Genomic DNA, 18,469 nt, shown 5'->3' with positions numbered 1-18,469 from the left:
ATTTGTTTATTATTTTTTTCAAGCAAATTATAAGGGAGTTGTACTCCAGTCTAGTAGATGGCGGTAATGCAACATTTATTGGATGCCAACCGCCGTTAAACCTCATCGAAGAAGAAGAAGAAGAAGAAGAAGAAGAAGAAGAAGAAGAAGAAGAAGAAGAAGAAGGACGTTGTTATTTGTCTTTCAGGCTTTGCTGCCAGCGTGACGTATAATCTAGTGGACGAGACGGGACGTTTTCAACAACATCCAGTCAGCCGCCTCGGTAGCTTGCTAGCCAATATAGACGAAACATTCAAGCTCTTTAGACTGGTTCGTTGTATTTTTGTCCCTGTGTTTTAAACATACTTCTTTCGTATAGCTAGTTGCCCCATTGAATATTTACGTTGTTAATCAGGTTAGTAGCTAGCTGGCTTGCTAATTTAGCTTAGAACCAGGCAAGTCGTTAACGCTAACTAGCAATCTAGCTAGCTAACATCCCCGACCATGAGCTCACTAAGCAACTACCCCCCTGCTAAAGAAGAGGAGGTCTGCTGGACGGAGAAAGAAGCTCTGGGGCTGAACATTGTCGTGAAAGAAGAACAGGAGGATGTTTCAGTAAAAGGAGCGGAAGAACCTTTCAGAGTGAAAGAGGAAGAGGGGATAGAGGCCATCACAGTGGAGGAAGAGGAGGCTATCAGTATCACATTGAAAGAAGAGGAGGAGAATGGTACAGTGAAAGAAGAGGAAGAACCTTTCAGAGTGAAAGAGGAAGAGGGGATAGAGGCTGTCACAGTGGAGGAAGAGGAGGTAGAAGCTTTCAGAATGAAAAAGGAGGAAGAGGAGGCTGTTATGGTGAAAGAACCTTTTGGAGAGGAAGAGGAGACTGAAGATCTGATTAACACCAGTGAGTACTGTTTTAAAAGCAGGGTCACAAACTGCACTTGTTGAATTAATGTATTGTTTTGATACACGTTTTGAGAGTGTGCAATTGGCGTGCTGACTGGAGAAATGTCCACCAGAGCTGTTGCCAGATTAATGAATGTTAATTTCTCTACCCTGAGCCACCTCCAGCGTCGCTTTAGAGAATTTGACAGTACGTCCAACAGGCCTCACAAACGTAGACCACGTGGCGTCGTGTGAGCGAGCGGTTTGCTGATGTGAACAGACCCCATGGTTATGGTATGGGCATGCGTAGGCTACGGACAACGAACACAATTGTAGAAATGGGGCACTCTGTCGTTTTAGAGAATTTGACAGTACATCCAACTGGCCTCAAAACCTTAGACCACATATACAATTGCATTTTATCTATGGCAATTTGAAACGCACAAAAATACCGTGACAAGATCCTGAGGCCCATTTTTTAAAAGTATCTGTGACCAATAGATGCATATCTGTATTCCCAGTCATGTGAAATCCATAGATTAGGGCCTACTGAATTTATTTCAATTGACTGATTTGTTATATGAACTGTAACTCAGTAAAACTGTAGAAATTGTTGCATGTTGCTTTTATATTTTAGTTCAGTATACATGGCTCTGGGCCTAGCCATTGAATCTTGGAGAATATAACTTATATATGCCCACTGAGCTCAGTTCAACTCAGTTCAAGTCGTACCCCATCAGCACCCAACATATAAGATTGTTTTCCTCCAATGTTTGTAAACAATGTATTTGTAAATGAACGCTGTATATCTACAAAACATGGAGGTAGTTCCATTTTGTATTTGTATTTATTATGGATCCCCATTAGTTCCTGCCAAGGCAGCAGCTACTCTTCCTGGGGTTTATTATGGATCCCCATTAGTTCCTGCCAAGGCAGCAGCTACTCTTCCTGGGGTTTATTATGGATCCCCATTAGTTCCTGCCAAGGCAGCAGCTACTCTTCCTGGGGTTTATTATGGATCCCCATTAGTTCCTGCCAAGGCAGCAGCTACTCTTCCTGGGGTTTATTCCCCATTAGTTCCTGCCAAGGCAGAGCTACTCTTCCTGGGGTTTATTATGGATCTCCATTAGTTCCTGTCAATATGGCCAATATACCATGGCTAAGGGCTGTTCTTGGGCACAACGCAACTCCCATATATCACAGGGATGGCTAACCTATAGGAGTAGGAGTTACCATACCCAATCACAGGGATGGCTAACATGTAGGAGTTACCATACCCAATCACAGGGATGGCTAACCTATAGGAGTAGGAGTTACCATACCCAATCACAGGGATGGCTAACCTATAGGAGTAGGAGTTACCATACCCAATCACAGGGATGGCTAACCTATAGGAGTAGGAGTTACCATACCCAATCACAGGGATGGCTAACCTATAGGAGTTACCATACCTAATCACAGGGATGGCTAACCTATAGGAGTTACCATACCTAATCACAGGGATGGCTAACCTATAGGAGTTACCATACCCAATCACAGGGATAGCTAACCTATAGGAGTAGGAGTTACCATACCCAATCACAGGGATGGCTAACCTATAGGAGTAGGAGATACCATACCCAATCACAGGGATGGCTAACCTATAGGAGTAGGAGTTACCATACCCAATCACAGGGATGGCTAACCTATAGGAGTAGGAGTTACCATACCCAATCACAGGGATGGCTAACCTATAGGAGTAGGAGTTACCATACCCAATCACAGGGATGGCTAACCTATAGGAGTAGGAGTTACCATACCCAATCACAGGGATGGCTAACCTATAGGAGTTACCATACCTAATCACAGGGATGGCTAACCTATAGGAGTTACCATACCCAATCACAGGGACGGCTAACCTATAGGAGTAGGAGGTACCATACCCAATCACAGGGATGGCTAACCTATAGGAGTAGGAGTTACCATACCCAATCACAGGGATGGCTAACCTATAGGAATAGGAGTTACCATACCCAATCACAGGGATGGCTAACCTATAGGAGTAGGAGTTACCATACCCAATCACAGGGATGGCTAACCTATAGGAGTAGGAGTTACCATACCCAATCACAGGGATGGCTAACCTATAGGAGTAGGAGTTACCATACCCAATCACAGGGATGGCTAACCTATAGGAGTAGGAGTTACCATACCCAATCACAGGGATGGCTAACCTATAGGAGTAGGAGTTACCATACCTAATCACAGGGATGGCTAACCTATAGGAGTAGGAGTTAGCATACCCAATCACAGGGATGGCTAACCTGTAGGAGTTACCATACCCAATCACAGGGATGGCTAACCTATAGGAGTAGGAGTTACCATACCCAATCACAGGGATGGCTAACCTATAGGAGTAGGAGTTACCATACCCAATCACAGGGATGGCTAACCTATAGGAGTAGGAGTTACCATACCCAATCACAGGGATGGCTAACCTATAGGAGTAGGAGTTACCATACCCAATCACATGGATGGCTAACCTATAGGAGTTACCATACCTAATCACAGGGATGGCTAACCTATAGGAGTTACCATACCTAATCACAGGGATGGCTAACCTATAGGAGTTACCATACCCAATCACAGGGATGGCTAACCTATAGGAGTAGGAGTTACCATACCCAATCACAGGGATGGCTAACCTATAGGAGTAGGAGTTACCATACCCTATCACAGGGATGGCTAACCTATAGGAGTAGGAGTTACCATACCCAATCACAGGGATGGCTAACCTATAGGAGTAGGAGTTACCATACCCAATCACAGGGATGGCTAACCTATAGGAGTAGGATTTACCATACCCAATCACAGGGATGGCTAACCTATAGGAGTAGGAGTTACCATACCCAATCATAGGGATGGCTAACCTATAGGAGTTACCATACCTAATCACAGGGATGGCTAACCTATAGGAGTTACCATACCCAATCACAGGGATGGCTAACCTATAGGAGTAGGAGTTACCATACCCAATCACAGGGATGGCTAACCTATAGGAGTAGGAGTTACCATACCCAATCACAGGGATGGCTAACCTATAGGAGTAGGAGTTACCATACCCAATCACAGGGATGGCTAACCTATAGGAGTAGGAGTTACCATACCCAATCACAGGGACGGCTAACCTATAGGAGTAGGAGTTACCATACCCAATCACAGGGATGGCTAACCTATAGGAGTAGGAGTTACCATACCCAATCACAGGGACGGCTAACCTATAGGAGTAGGAGTTACCATACCCAATCACAGGGACGGCTAACCTATAGGAGTAGGAGTTACCATACCCAATCACAGGGATGGCTAACCTATAGGAGTAGGAGTTACCATACCCAATCACAGGGATGGCTAACCTATAGGAGTAGGAGTTACCATACCCAATCACAGGGATGGCTAACCTATAGGAGTATGAGTTACCATACCCAATCACAGGGATGGCTAACCTATAGGAGTAGGAGTTACCATACCCAATCACAGGGATGGCTAACCTATAGGACTAGGAGTTACCATACCCAATCACAGGGATGGCTAACCTATAGGAGTAGGAGTTACCATACCTAATCACAGGGATGGCTAACCTTTAGGAGTTACCATACCAAATCACAGGGATGGCTAACCTATAGGAGTAGGAGTTACCATACCCAATCACAGGGATGGCTAACCTATAGGAGTAGGAGTTACCATACCCAATCACAGGGATGGCTAACCTATAGGAGTAGGAGTTACCATACCCAATCACAGGGATGGCTAACCTATAGGAGTAGGAGTTACCATACCCAATCACAGGGATGGCTAACCTATAGGAGTTACCATACCTAATCACAGGGATGGCTAACCTATAGGAGTTACCATACCCAATCACAGGGATGGCTAACCTATAGGAGTAGGAGTTACCATACCCAATCACAGGGATGGCTAACCTATAGGAGTAGGAGTTACCATACCCAATCACAAGGATGGCTAACCTATAGGAGGAGGAGTTACCATACCCAATCACAGGGATGGCTAACCTATAGGAGTAGGAGTTACCATACCCAATCACAGGGATGGCTAACCTATAGGAGGAGGAGTTACCATACCCAATCACAGGGATGGCTAACCTATAGGAGTAGTAGTTACCATACCCAATCACAGGGATGGCTAACCTATAGGAGGAGGAGTTACCATACCCAATCACAGGGATGGCTAACCTATAGGAGTAGTAGTTACCATACCCAATCACAGGGATGGCTTACCAATAGGAGTAGGAGTTACCATACCCAATCACAGGGATGGCTAACCTATAGGAGGAGGAGTTACCATACCTAATCACAGGGATGGCTAACCTATAGGAGTAGGAGTTACCATACCCAATCACATGGATGGCTAACCTATAGGAGTTACCATACCTAATCACAGGGATGGCTAACCTATAGGAGTTACCATACCTAATCACAGGGATGGCTAACCTATAGGAGTTACCATACCCAATCACAGGGATGGCTAACCTATAGGAGTAGGAGTTACCATACCCAATCACAGGGATGGCTAACCTATAGGAGTAGGAGTTACCATACCCTATCACAGGGATGGCTAACCTATAGGAGTAGGAGTTACCATACCCAATCACAGGGATGGCTAACCTATAGGAGTAGGAGTTACCATACCCAATCACAGGGATGGCTAACCTATAGGAGTAGGAGTTACCATACCCAATCACAGGGATTGCTAACCTATAGGAGTAGGAGTTACCATACCCAATCACAGGGATGGCTAACCTATAGGAGTAGGATTTACCATACCCAATCACAGGGATGGCTAACCTATAGGAGTAGGAGTTACCATACCCAATCACAGGGATGGCTAACCTATAGGAGTTACCATACCTAATCACAGGGATGGCTAACCTATAGGAGTTACCATACCCAATCACAGGGATGGCTAACCTATAGGAGTAGGAGTTACCATACCCAATCACAGGGATGGCTAACCTATAGGAGTAGGAGTTACCATACCCAATCACAGGGATGGCTAACCTATAGGAGTAGGAGTTACCATACCCAATCACAGGGATGGCTAACCTATAGGAGTAGGAGTTACCATACCCAATCACAGGGACGGCTAACCTATAGGAGTAGGAGTTACCATACCCAATCACAGGGACGGCTAACCTATAGGAGTAGGAGTTACCATACCCAATCACAGGGACGGCTAACCTATAGGAGTAGGAGTTACCATACCCAATCACAGGGATGGCTAACCTATAGGAGTAGGAGTTACCATACCCAATCACAGGGATGGCTAACCTATAGGAGTAGGAGTTACCATACCCAATCACAGGGATGGCTAACCTATAGGAGTAGGAGTTACCATACCCAATCACAGGGATGGCTAACCTATAGGACTAGGAGTTACCATACCCAATCACAGGGATGGCTAACCTATAGGAGTAGGAGTTACCATACCTAATCACAGGGATGGCTAACCTTTAGGAGTTACCATACCCAATCACAGGGATGGCTAACCTATAGGAGTAGGAGTTACCATACCCAATCACAGGGATGGCTAACCTATAGGAGTAGGAGTTACCATACCCAATCACAGGGATGGCTAACCTATAGGAGTAGGAGTTACCATACCCAATCACAGGGATGGCTAACCTATAGGAGTAGGAGTTACCATACCCAATCACAGGGATGGCTAACCTATAGGAGTAGGAGTTACCATACCCAATCACAGGGATGGCTAACCTATAGGAGTAGGAGTTACCATACCCAATCACAGGGATGGCTAACCTATAGGAGTTACCATACCTAATCACAGGGATGGCTAACCTATAGGAGTTACCATACCCAATCACAGGGATGGCTAACCTATAGGAGTAGGAGTTACCATACCCAATCACAGGGATGGCTAACCTATAGGAGTAGGAGTTACCATACCCAATCACAAGGATGGCTAACCTATAGGAGGAGGAGTTACCATACCCAATCACAGGGATGGCTAACCTATAGGAGTAGGAGTTACCATACCCAATCACAGGGATGGCTAACCTATAGGAGTAGGAGTTACCATACCCAATCACAGGGATGGCTAACCTATAGGAGGAGGAGTTACCATACCCAATCACAGGGATGGCTAACCTATAGGAGTAGGAGTTACCATACCCAATCACAGGGATGGCTAACCTATAGGAGGAGGAGTTACCATACCCAATCACAGGGATGGCTAACCTATAGGAGGAGGAGTTACCATACCCAATCACAGGGATGGCTTACCTATAGGAGGAGGAGTTACCATACCCAATCACAGGGATGGCTAACCTATAGGAGTAGGAGTTACCATACCCAATCACAGGGATGGCTAACCTATAGGAGGAGGAGTTACCATACCCAATCACAGGGATGGCTAACCTATAGGAGTAGGAGTTACCATACCCTATCACAGGGATGGCTAACCTATAGGAGTAGGAGTTACCATACCCAATCACAGGGATGGCTAACCTATAGGAGTAGGATTTACCATACCCAATCACAGGGATGGCTAACCTATAGGAGTAGGAGTTACCATACCCAATCATAGGGATGGCTAACCTATAGGAGTTACCATACCTAATCACAGGGATGGCTAACCTATAGGAGTTACCATACCCAATCACAGGGATGGCTAACCTATAGGAGTAGGAGTTACCATACCCAATCACAGGGATGGCTAACCTACAGGAGTAGGAGTTACCATACCCAATCACAGGGATGGCTAACCTATAGGAGTAGGAGTTACCATACCCAATCACAGGGATGGCTAACCTATAGGAGTAGGAGTTACCATACCCAATCATAGGGATGGCTAACCTATAGGAGTTACCATACCTAATCACAGGGATGGCTAACCTATAGGAGTTACCATACCCAATCACAGGGATGGCTAACCTGTAGGAGTTACCATACCCAATCACAGGGATGGCTAACCTATAGGAGTAGGAGTTACCATACCCAATCACAGGGATGGCTAACCTATAGGAGTAGGAGTTACCATACCCAATCACAGGGATGGCTAACCTATAGGAGTAGGAGTTACCATACCCAATCACAGGGACGGCTAACCTATAGGAGTAGGAGTTACCATACCCAATCACAGGGATGGCTAACCTATAGGAGTAGGAGTTACCATACCCAATCACAGGGACGGCTAACCTATAGGAGTAGGAGTTACCATACCCAATCACAGGGACGGCTAACCTATAGGAGTAGGAGTTACCATACCCAATCACAGGGATGGCTAACCTATAGGAGTAGGAGTTACCATACCCAATCACAGGGATGGCTAACCTATAGGAGTAGGAGTTACCATACCCAATCACAGGGATGGCTAACCTATAGGAGTATGAGTTACCATACCCAATCACAGGGATGGCTAACCTATAGGAGTAGGAGTTACCATACCCAATCACAGGGATGGCTAACCTATAGGACTAGGAGTTACCATACCCAATCACAGGGATGGCTAACCTATAGGAGTAGGAGTTACCATACCTAATCACAGGGATGGCTAACCTTTAGGAGTTACCATACCAAATCACAGGGATGGCTAACCTATAGGAGTAGGAGTTACCATACCCAATCACAGGGATGGCTAACCTATAGGAGTAGGAGTTACCATACCCAATCACAGGGATGGCTAACCTATAGGAGTAGGAGTTACCATACCCAATCACAGGGATGGCTAACCTATAGGAGTAGGAGTTACCATACCCAATCACAGGGATGGCTAACCTATAGGAGTTACCATACCTAATCACAGGGATGGCTAACCTATAGGAGTTACCATACCCAATCACAGGGATGGCTAACCTATAGGAGTAGGAGTTACCATACCCAATCACAGGGATGGCTAACCTATAGGAGTAGGAGTTACCATACCCAATCACAAGGATGGCTAACCTATAGGAGGAGGAGTTACCATACCCAATCACAGGGATGGCTAACCTATAGGAGTAGGAGTTACCATACCCAATCACAGGGATGGCTAACCTATAGGAGGAGGAGTTACCATACCCAATCACAGGGATGGCTAACCTATAGGAGTAGTAGTTACCATACCCAATCACAGGGATGGCTAACCTATAGGAGGAGGAGTTACCATACCCAATCACAGGGATGGCTAACCTATAGGAGTAGTAGTTACCATACCCAATCACAGGGATGGCTTACCAATAGGAGTAGGAGTTACCATACCCAATCACAGGGATGGCTAACCTATAGGAGGAGGAGTTACCATACCTAATCACAGGGATGGCTAACCTATAGGAGTAGGAGTTACCATACCCAATCACATGGATGGCTAACCTATAGGAGTTACCATACCTAATCACAGGGATGGCTAACCTATAGGAGTTACCATACCTAATCACAGGGATGGCTAACCTATAGGAGTTACCATACCCAATCACAGGGATGGCTAACCTATAGGAGTAGGAGTTACCATACCCAATCACAGGGATGGCTAACCTATAGGAGTAGGAGTTACCATACCCTATCACAGGGATGGCTAACCTATAGGAGTAGGAGTTACCATACCCAATCACAGGGATGGCTAACCTATAGGAGTAGGAGTTACCATACCCAATCACAGGGATGGCTAACCTATAGGAGTAGGAGTTACCATACCCAATCACAGGGATTGCTAACCTATAGGAGTAGGAGTTACCATACCCAATCACAGGGATGGCTAACCTATAGGAGTAGGATTTACCATACCCAATCACAGGGATGGCTAACCTATAGGAGTAGGAGTTACCATACCCAATCACAGGGATGGCTAACCTATAGGAGTTACCATACCTAATCACAGGGATGGCTAACCTATAGGAGTTACCATACCCAATCACAGGGATGGCTAACCTATAGGAGTAGGAGTTACCATACCCAATCACAGGGATGGCTAACCTATAGGAGTAGGAGTTACCATACCCAATCACAGGGATGGCTAACCTATAGGAGTAGGAGTTACCATACCCAATCACAGGGATGGCTAACCTATAGGAGTAGGAGTTACCATACCCAATCACAGGGACGGCTAACCTATAGGAGTAGGAGTTACCATACCCAATCACAGGGACGGCTAACCTATAGGAGTAGGAGTTACCATACCCAATCACAGGGACGGCTAACCTATAGGAGTAGGAGTTACCATACCCAATCACAGGGATGGCTAACCTATAGGAGTAGGAGTTACCATACCCAATCACAGGGATGGCTAACCTATAGGAGTAGGAGTTACCATACCCAATCACAGGGATGGCTAACCTATAGGAGTAGGAGTTACCATACCCAATCACAGGGATGGCTAACCTATAGGACTAGGAGTTACCATACCCAATCACAGGGATGGCTAACCTATAGGAGTAGGAGTTACCATACCTAATCACAGGGATGGCTAACCTTTAGGAGTTACCATACCCAATCACAGGGATGGCTAACCTATAGGAGTAGGAGTTACCATACCCAATCACAGGGATGGCTAACCTATAGGAGTAGGAGTTACCATACCCAATCACAGGGATGGCTAACCTATAGGAGTAGGAGTTACCATACCCAATCACAGGGATGGCTAACCTATAGGAGTAGGAGTTACCATACCCAATCACAGGGATGGCTAACCTATAGGAGTAGGAGTTACCATACCCAATCACAGGGATGGCTAACCTATAGGAGTAGGAGTTACCATACCCAATCACAGGGATGGCTAACCTATAGGAGTTACCATACCTAATCACAGGGATGGCTAACCTATAGGAGTTACCATACCCAATCACAGGGATGGCTAACCTATAGGAGTAGGAGTTACCATACCCAATCACAGGGATGGCTAACCTATAGGAGTAGGAGTTACCATACCCAATCACAAGGATGGCTAACCTATAGGAGGAGGAGTTACCATACCCAATCACAGGGATGGCTAACCTATAGGAGTAGGAGTTACCATACCCAATCACAGGGATGGCTAACCTATAGGAGTAGGAGTTACCATACCCAATCACAGGGATGGCTAACCTATAGGAGGAGGAGTTACCATACCCAATCACAGGGATGGCTAACCTATAGGAGTAGGAGTTACCATACCCAATCACAGGGATGGCTAACCTATAGGAGGAGGAGTTACCATACCCAATCACAGGGATGGCTAACCTATAGGAGGAGGAGTTACCATACCCAATCACAGGGATGGCTTACCTATAGGAGGAGGAGTTACCATACCCAATCACAGGGATGGCTAACCTATAGGAGTAGGAGTTACCATACCCAATCACAGGGATGGCTAACCTATAGGAGGAGGAGTTACCATACCCAATCAGCTGTGTAGTGCTAGGGAAAAACCTAAACGTGCATCCTTTGGGGTCCTGAGTTTGGGAAACACTGGCCTCCAAGCATTACAGCCACTCTGTGATGACTTGGCACTACAGACACTGTGATTTAGGGACTGACCAGGACCTACCCTCCTTAGTTTCAGAGGCAAGCCAGCAGTGGGATGCAGGGTGGGATGCTGCTGGCTAACACGCTCTGCTCTTTTATTGAGGGATCTATTCCCGGTTAGACCTCATAGGAAGACCTAGTATCATGTGGAGGTTTCATTCAGCTTTCTGTTTAACTAAATAATCTGTTTGTCTTTGGCAGGAGAGAGACCAGACTCTCACTCTGACAGCGGGAAGAGTCCTTCAGGAGAACCAGACCCAGAGACGTCCAAACCAGAGAGAAGAGATCACTGCTCCCACTGTGGAAAGAGTTTTACCCGGTTCTGGAACCTAAAACAGCATGAGACGTTGCACACAGGAGAAAAGCCTTTCCAGTGTTCCCAGTGTGGAAAGAGTTTTAGTCAGTTAGGGAGCCTGAAAAAACATAAGAGAATACACACAGGAGGGAAGCCTTACCACTGCTCCCACTGTGGAATTAGTTTTCGCTGGTTAAGGAGCCTGAAGGAGCATGAGATGACATACTCTGGAGGGAGGAAGATCTGCTCCCACTGTGGAAAGAGTTTTAGCTGGTTAAATAAACTGAAAAGACATGAGAAAATACACACAGGAGAAAAGCCATTCCAATGTTCCCATTGTGGAAAGAGTTTTACCCAGTTAGGGAACCTAAAACAGCATGAGAGGACACACACACAAGAAAAGCCCTACCAATGCTCCTTGTGTGGAAAGAGTTTTACCAAGTTAGGGGGCCTGACTAGGCATGAGAGGACACACACAGGAGGGGATAAGACCTACCAATGCTCCCTGTGTGATAAGAGTTTTAACCGGTTAAGACATCTGAATAAGCATGAAAGGATACATACACAGGAGGAGAAGACATACCACTGCTCTCATTGTGGAAAGACATTTTCCCAGTCAGAGGACCTGAAATCACATGAGAGAATAGAGAGGCTGTGTTCTGACTTATGTTTTTGACTGAGAATTTGTGTTGTTGTTTATGCCACATTAAATCATATTGTTTCATGAATTCATACAAAAGAATAGGCCTGTTTTTAGTTTTTTTTTCATCTGGAGACCCTGATCATGTTTAAAATCAGATTAAATATTTTAAAATGTGGATTTAGTTTTGATTATGAACTTTAATGCAATCTGATGTTGTTCCTTATATTAATTGGATATTGAAAATGTAATTTAATTGCTAAATGTAAATGATTATATAGATGAATGGAATTTTGCATCTCTTAAATTTATCCTTGAAACCTCTTGAATTTGAAAAAATTATTTGGCTTTTTCTAAATTAATTTGATTGAATTTGATTGTATATAGGATTTGGATATTGTGTGTGTGTGTATATACATTATATATATGGGCGGCAGGTAGCTTAGTGGTTAAGAGCGTTGTGCCAGTAACCGAAAGGTCGCTGGTTCTAATCCCCGAGCCGACTAGGTGAAAAATCTGTCGATGTGCCCTTGAGCAAGGCACGTAACCCTAATTGCTCATGTAAGTCGCTCTGGATAAGAGCGTCTGCTAAATGACTAAAATGTAAAATTATATATATATATATATATAGTACCAGTAAATGTTTGGACACACCTAATCATTCAAGGGTTTTTCTTTATTTTGACTATTTTTTATATTGTAGAATAATAGTGAAGACATCAAAACTATGAAATAACATATATGGAATCATGTAGTAACCAAAAAAGCATTAAGAAAATCAAAATATATTTTATATTTGAGATTCTTCGAATAAACACCCTTTGCCTTGATGACAGCTTTGCACACTCTTGGCATTCAACCAGCTTCATGAGGTAGTCACCTGAAAAGTTAATTTGTGGAAATTCTTTCCTTCTTAATGCGTTTGAGCCAATCATTTGTGTTGTGACAAGGTAGGGTTCGTATACAGAAGATGGCCCTATTTGGTAAAAGACCAAGTCAAATAAGCAAAGAGAAACGACAGTCTATCATTACTCAAGATCTCAAGAACTTTGAAAGTTTCTTCAAGTGCAGTCGTAAAAACCATCAAGCGCAATGATGAAACTGGCTCTCATGAGGACCGCCACAGGAATGGAAGACCCAGAGTTACCTCTGCTGCAGAGGATAAGTTCATTAGAGTTATCAGCCTCAGAAATTGCAGCCCAAATGTACATTTACATTTTAGTCATTTAGCAGACGCTCTTATCCAGAGTGACTTACAGTTAAATCAAATCAAATCAAATCAAATCAAATTGTATTGGTCACATGCGCCGAATACAACAGGTGCAGACATTACAGTGAAATGCTTACTTACAGCCCTTAACCAACAGTGCATTTATTTTAAACAAAAAAGTAGGAATAAAACAACAACAAAAAAGTGTTGAGAAAAAAAGAGCAGAAGTAAAAAATAAAGTGACAGTAGGGAGGCTATATATACAATAGAATAAAGTGACAGTAGGGAGGCTATATATACAGGGGGGTACCGTTGCATAGTCAATGTGCGGGGGCACCGGCTAGTTGAGGTAGTTGAGGTAATATGTACATGTGGGTAGAGTTAAAGTGACTATGCATAAATACTTAACAGAGTAGCAGCAGCGTAAAAAGGATGGGGTGGGGGGGCAGTGCAAATAGTCCGGGTAGCCATGATTAGCTGTTCAGGAGTCTTATGGCTTGGGGGTAGAAGCTGTTGAGAAGTCTTTTGGACCTAGACTTGGCACTCCGGTACCGCTTGCCGTGCGGTAGCAGAGAGAACAGTCTATGACTAGGGTGACTGGAGTCTTTGACAATTAGTGAGTGCATACATGTTGCACAGTTAGTGAGTGCATACATGTTCTTTTTTTCATACTGGCCCCGTGGGAATCGAACCCACAACCCTGGCGTTGCAAGCGCCATGCTCTACCAACTGAGCTACATGGGGCCCTAATGAATGTTTCACAGAGTTCAAGTAACACACATCTCAACATCAATTGTTCAGAGGAGACTGTGTGAATCAGGCCGAATTGCTGCAAAGAAACCATTACTAAAGGACATCAATAAGAAGAAGAGACCTGCTTGGGACAAGAAACATGAGAAATGGACATTAGACCGGTGGAAATGTGTCCTTTGGTCTGATGAGTCCAAATTTTAGATTTCTGGTTCCAAATGCTGTGTCTTTGTGAGACACGATGTGGGTAAACGGATGATCTCCGCATGTGGTTCCCACCGTAAAGCATGGAGGAGGAGGTGTTATGGTGTGGGGGTGCTTTGCTGGTGACACTGTCTGTGATTTATTTAGAATTCAAGGCACACTTAACCAGCATGGCTACCACAGCATTCTGCATTGATACGCCATCCCATCTGGTTTGGGCTTAGTGGGACTTCAAAAAAAATGTCAACAGGACAATGACCCAACACACCTCCAGGCTGTGTAAGGGCTATTTGACCAAGAAGGAGAGTGATGGAGTGCTGCATCAGATGACCTTGTGTCCACAATCCCCCGACCTCAACCCAATTGAGATGGTTTGGGATGAGTCAGACCGCAGAGTGAAGGAAAAGCAGCCAACAAGTGCTCAGAATATGTTGGAACTCCTTCAAGACGGTTGGAAAAGCATTCCAGATGAAGCTGGTTGAGAGAATGCCAAGCGTGTGCAAAGCTGTCATCAAGGCAAAGGTGGCTATTTGAAGAATCTCAAATATAAAATACATTTTGATTTGTTCAACACTTTTTTGGTTAATACATGAATCCATATGGGTTATTTCATAATTTTGATGTCTTCACTATTATTTTACAATGTAGAAAATAGTAAAAATAAAGAAAAACCCTTGAATGAGTAGGTGTGTCCAGGCTTTTGACGGGTACTGTATATATATATATATAATCTCAGCAAAAAAAGAAACGTCCTCTCACTGTCAACTGTGTTTATTTTCAGCAAACTTAACATGTGTAAATACTTGTATGAATATAACAAGATTCAACAACTGAGACATAAACTGAACAAGTTCCACAGACATGTGACTAACAGAAATTGAATAATGGGTCCTTGAACAAAGGGGGGGTTCAAAATCAAAAGTAACAGTCAGTATCTGGTGTGGCCACCAGCTGCATTAAGTACTGCAGTGCATCTCCTCCTCATGGACTGCACCAGATTTGCCAGTTCTTGCTGTGAGATGTTACCCCACTCTTCCACCAAGGCACCTGCAAGTTCCCTGACATTTCTGGGGGGAATGGCCCTAGCCCTCACCCTCTGAGGTCCCAGATGTGCTCAATGGTATTGAGATCCGGGCTCTTCGCTGGCCATGGCAGAACACTGACATTCCTGTCTTGCAGGAAATCACGCACAGAACGAGCAGTATGGCTGGTGGCATTGTCATGCTGGAGGGTCATGTCAGGATGAGCCTGCAGGAAGGGTACCACATGAGGGAGGAGGATGTCTTCCCTGTAACGCACAGCGTTGAGATTGCCTGCAATGACAACAAGCTCAGTCCGATGATGCTGTGACACACCACTGATAGAGGGATTGTGCGTTCCTGGTGTAACTCGGGCAGTTGTTGTTGCCATCCTGTACCTGTCCCGCAGGTGTGATGTTCGGATGTACCGATCCTGTGCAGGTGTTGTTACACGCGAGGACGATCAGCTGTCCGTCCTGTCTCCCTGTAGCGCTGTCTTAGGCGTCACACAGTACGGACATTGCAATTTATTGCCCTGGCCACATCTGCAGTCCTCATGCCTCCTTGCAGCATGCCTAAGGCACTTTCACGCAGATGAGCAGGGACCCTAGGAATCTTTCTTTTGGTGTTTTTCAGAGTCAGTAGAAAGGCTTCTTTTGTGTCCTAAGTTTTCATAACTGTGACCTTAATTGCCTACCATCTGTAAGTCTTAACGACCGTTCCACAGGTGCATGTTCATTAATTATTTATGGTTCATTGAACAAGCATGGGAAACAGTGTTTAAACCCTTTACAATGAAGATCTGTGAAGTTATTTGGATTTTTACGAATTATTTTTGAAAGACAGGGTCCTGAAAAAGGGACGTTTCTTTTTTTGCTGAGTTTATATATATATATATATATATATATATATTGTAGCGACCCGCACAGACAGCGGTGTGTTATGTGTTAGGCTAGTAGATGGTTGTGTTGTACCAGTACCCAGTGTTCGCGGGGTCCGACATGTCAATCAACCTGCTATCTGCCAATCACGGGAATGCCTGGAATGTTCTGATGCCGGTCATCCTGGCGGTTGGCGGAGTGGCGTGGAGGGGGGTTGGGCAGGAGCATTGGAAGTTAAGACCAGGTTTAGCTTTTGTTCTCTCTCTTTTACGTCTGGGCTTCACGAGAGAAGGTCACGATTGGCTTGTGGGTTATCTTGCATTTATTTGGCGTGGGCTACGGCCAAACAGTAGCCTGTGTAAAGTTGGTTTAATAAACCGTCCATTCGTAAACTCAATCCTCTGTCTGGACAGTTGTTCTTTTATGATCTAGTCATTACAGTATGAAGAGGTAACTCCATGGACCATTTATTCGATTTATTGAAAGCTAGTTAATGTTACAGTTTGAATAGCCTAGCCAGCTACTGGAAATGTCAATGTGTGTTTCATTATCTGGTGGTCTCTCTGTCAATGAATTGAATTTCACTGTAACATCCTCCTCCTCTTTCACTCTGAACGCGTCTTCCTCTTCTTTCACTGTAACGTCTTTCTCTTCTTCTTTCACGGTAACAGCTTCACCCTCTACTTGTTTTTGTATTGTAACATCCTCCTCTTCCTCCTCCTCTTTCACTAGAGCTTCTTTCTCCGTCCAGCAGACCTCCTCTTCTTTAGCAGGAGGAGAGTAGCTTAGTGAGCTCATGGTCGGGGATGTCAGCTAGCTAGGCTAGTGCTAACTTAACCAGCCAGCTAGCTGACCAATAACAACAACACCGTAAATATGAAATTAAATGGGATAACTAACTAGACGACAGAAGTGGGTTTAAAACACAGTGGCTAATATACACGAAAGCGTCTAAAGAGCTTTATTGGTTGGGCTATTTTGTCTAGCAAGCTACCGAGGTGTCTGACTAACTGTTGCTGCTGTTGAAAGAAGCGTCCCGTCCACTAGATTATACGTCACACTAGCAGCATAGCCTTAAAGTCCCACATCGCCATCTGCTGACTGGAGTGGGTAACGAAGTTGAGTAAAATGTAGATTTTATTTTCAGACAAAAAGTTAAAGGGTAGGAAGCATGAGTTTTTACTCACCAATGTAACAACACAGTGTGGTTAAAGACTTAGGAACTTAGTTGTAGTCACGATCTGGTTACCTATAAGAACAAACAGTTATGTTTTTGCGTTATTACTGTATTTATTAACTTATTTCCGGATATCTTCTAAACTACCCATAGTGCACTATTTCTCAACGTCATCTACTCTGTGCTACCGAGTTCATATGCTAGCTCAAACGGACTAATCTCAGCCACACCTCATGCTCTTCTCAGACTGTGTGGCCAAAGACTTTTATAACTAACCCAAGATAGACCAGAGCCTGTCGTTTCCAATGGGAGCAAATTAATCATAGTGGGCAGAACAAGCAAGGAGGTGGGCAGAGCCAAGCAGGAGCAAGAGAGCTCCTATTGGCGCGTTCTAGAATCTATTTGCATATTTCCTTTAGGGAACGCCTACTTTGTGAAGATTTCCCATGTGCAATAACTCAATTCGCCCTTGCACTCCTTCTAAACAACGCAATTTTTTTACAACTTTGGCAAAGGGTAAAGTCTACAAAACGTAGTCCATTCTGTTTGTTACAGATTCTAGTGATGGCAACAGAAAACTGTATTGAGATCAAATGTTTCATTAGATAAAAATAAAAAAATAGCAGAATATTTGCCAAAATCCATCTCGCTCCATCTTCTCCCACTGCCGGCCACTGGGCTTCCTCTCAACACCATATTTGGTATTGAGTTGAAACGCCAACCGGATGTTTCACATTTATACATCAGGTGAAATATCTGGCCCATTGCTCTATCTGTGGTCTGGTTGTGTTATTAGGTGGTGGGCAGAAGCTGAAAAGAGTGAAGTTAATCGATCCCAGTCGAGGGAGGACCTGATTTTTTTGTATATGACAGTAAAATATTGTTATGATGACTATAACATTTGTTGGCACCTTCAATTCTTGCACATTTTCGCATAAA

The 18,469-nt window shown here is 44.3% G+C and overlaps 1 protein-coding gene across 1 annotated transcript; it reads left to right on the top strand.

Annotated features, from left to right (window-relative positions):
* Window positions 1-264: 264 nt before the first annotated feature.
* On the top strand, window positions 265-12,338 carry LOC311124282 (uncharacterized protein). Its single transcript, XM_084198451.1, has 2 exons — window positions 265-883; window positions 11,556-12,338. Exons 1-2 carry the CDS (start codon window positions 484-486, stop codon window positions 12,323-12,325), a joined length of 1,170 nt encoding a protein of 389 aa, XP_084054577.1. The 5' UTR covers window positions 265-483; the 3' UTR covers window positions 12,326-12,338.
* The last annotated feature ends 6,131 nt before the right edge of the window (window positions 12,339-18,469 follow it).

This window comes from Coregonus lavaretus (genome assembly GCF_964263955.1).
Source record: "Coregonus lavaretus genome assembly, contig: HAP1_SCAFFOLD_69, whole genome shotgun sequence".
Lineage (NCBI taxonomy): Eukaryota > Metazoa > Chordata > Actinopteri > Salmoniformes > Salmonidae > Coregonus > Coregonus lavaretus.
Note: the sequence above shows the minus strand (reverse complement) of the source record. Positions and strands in the feature narration are given on the sequence as shown.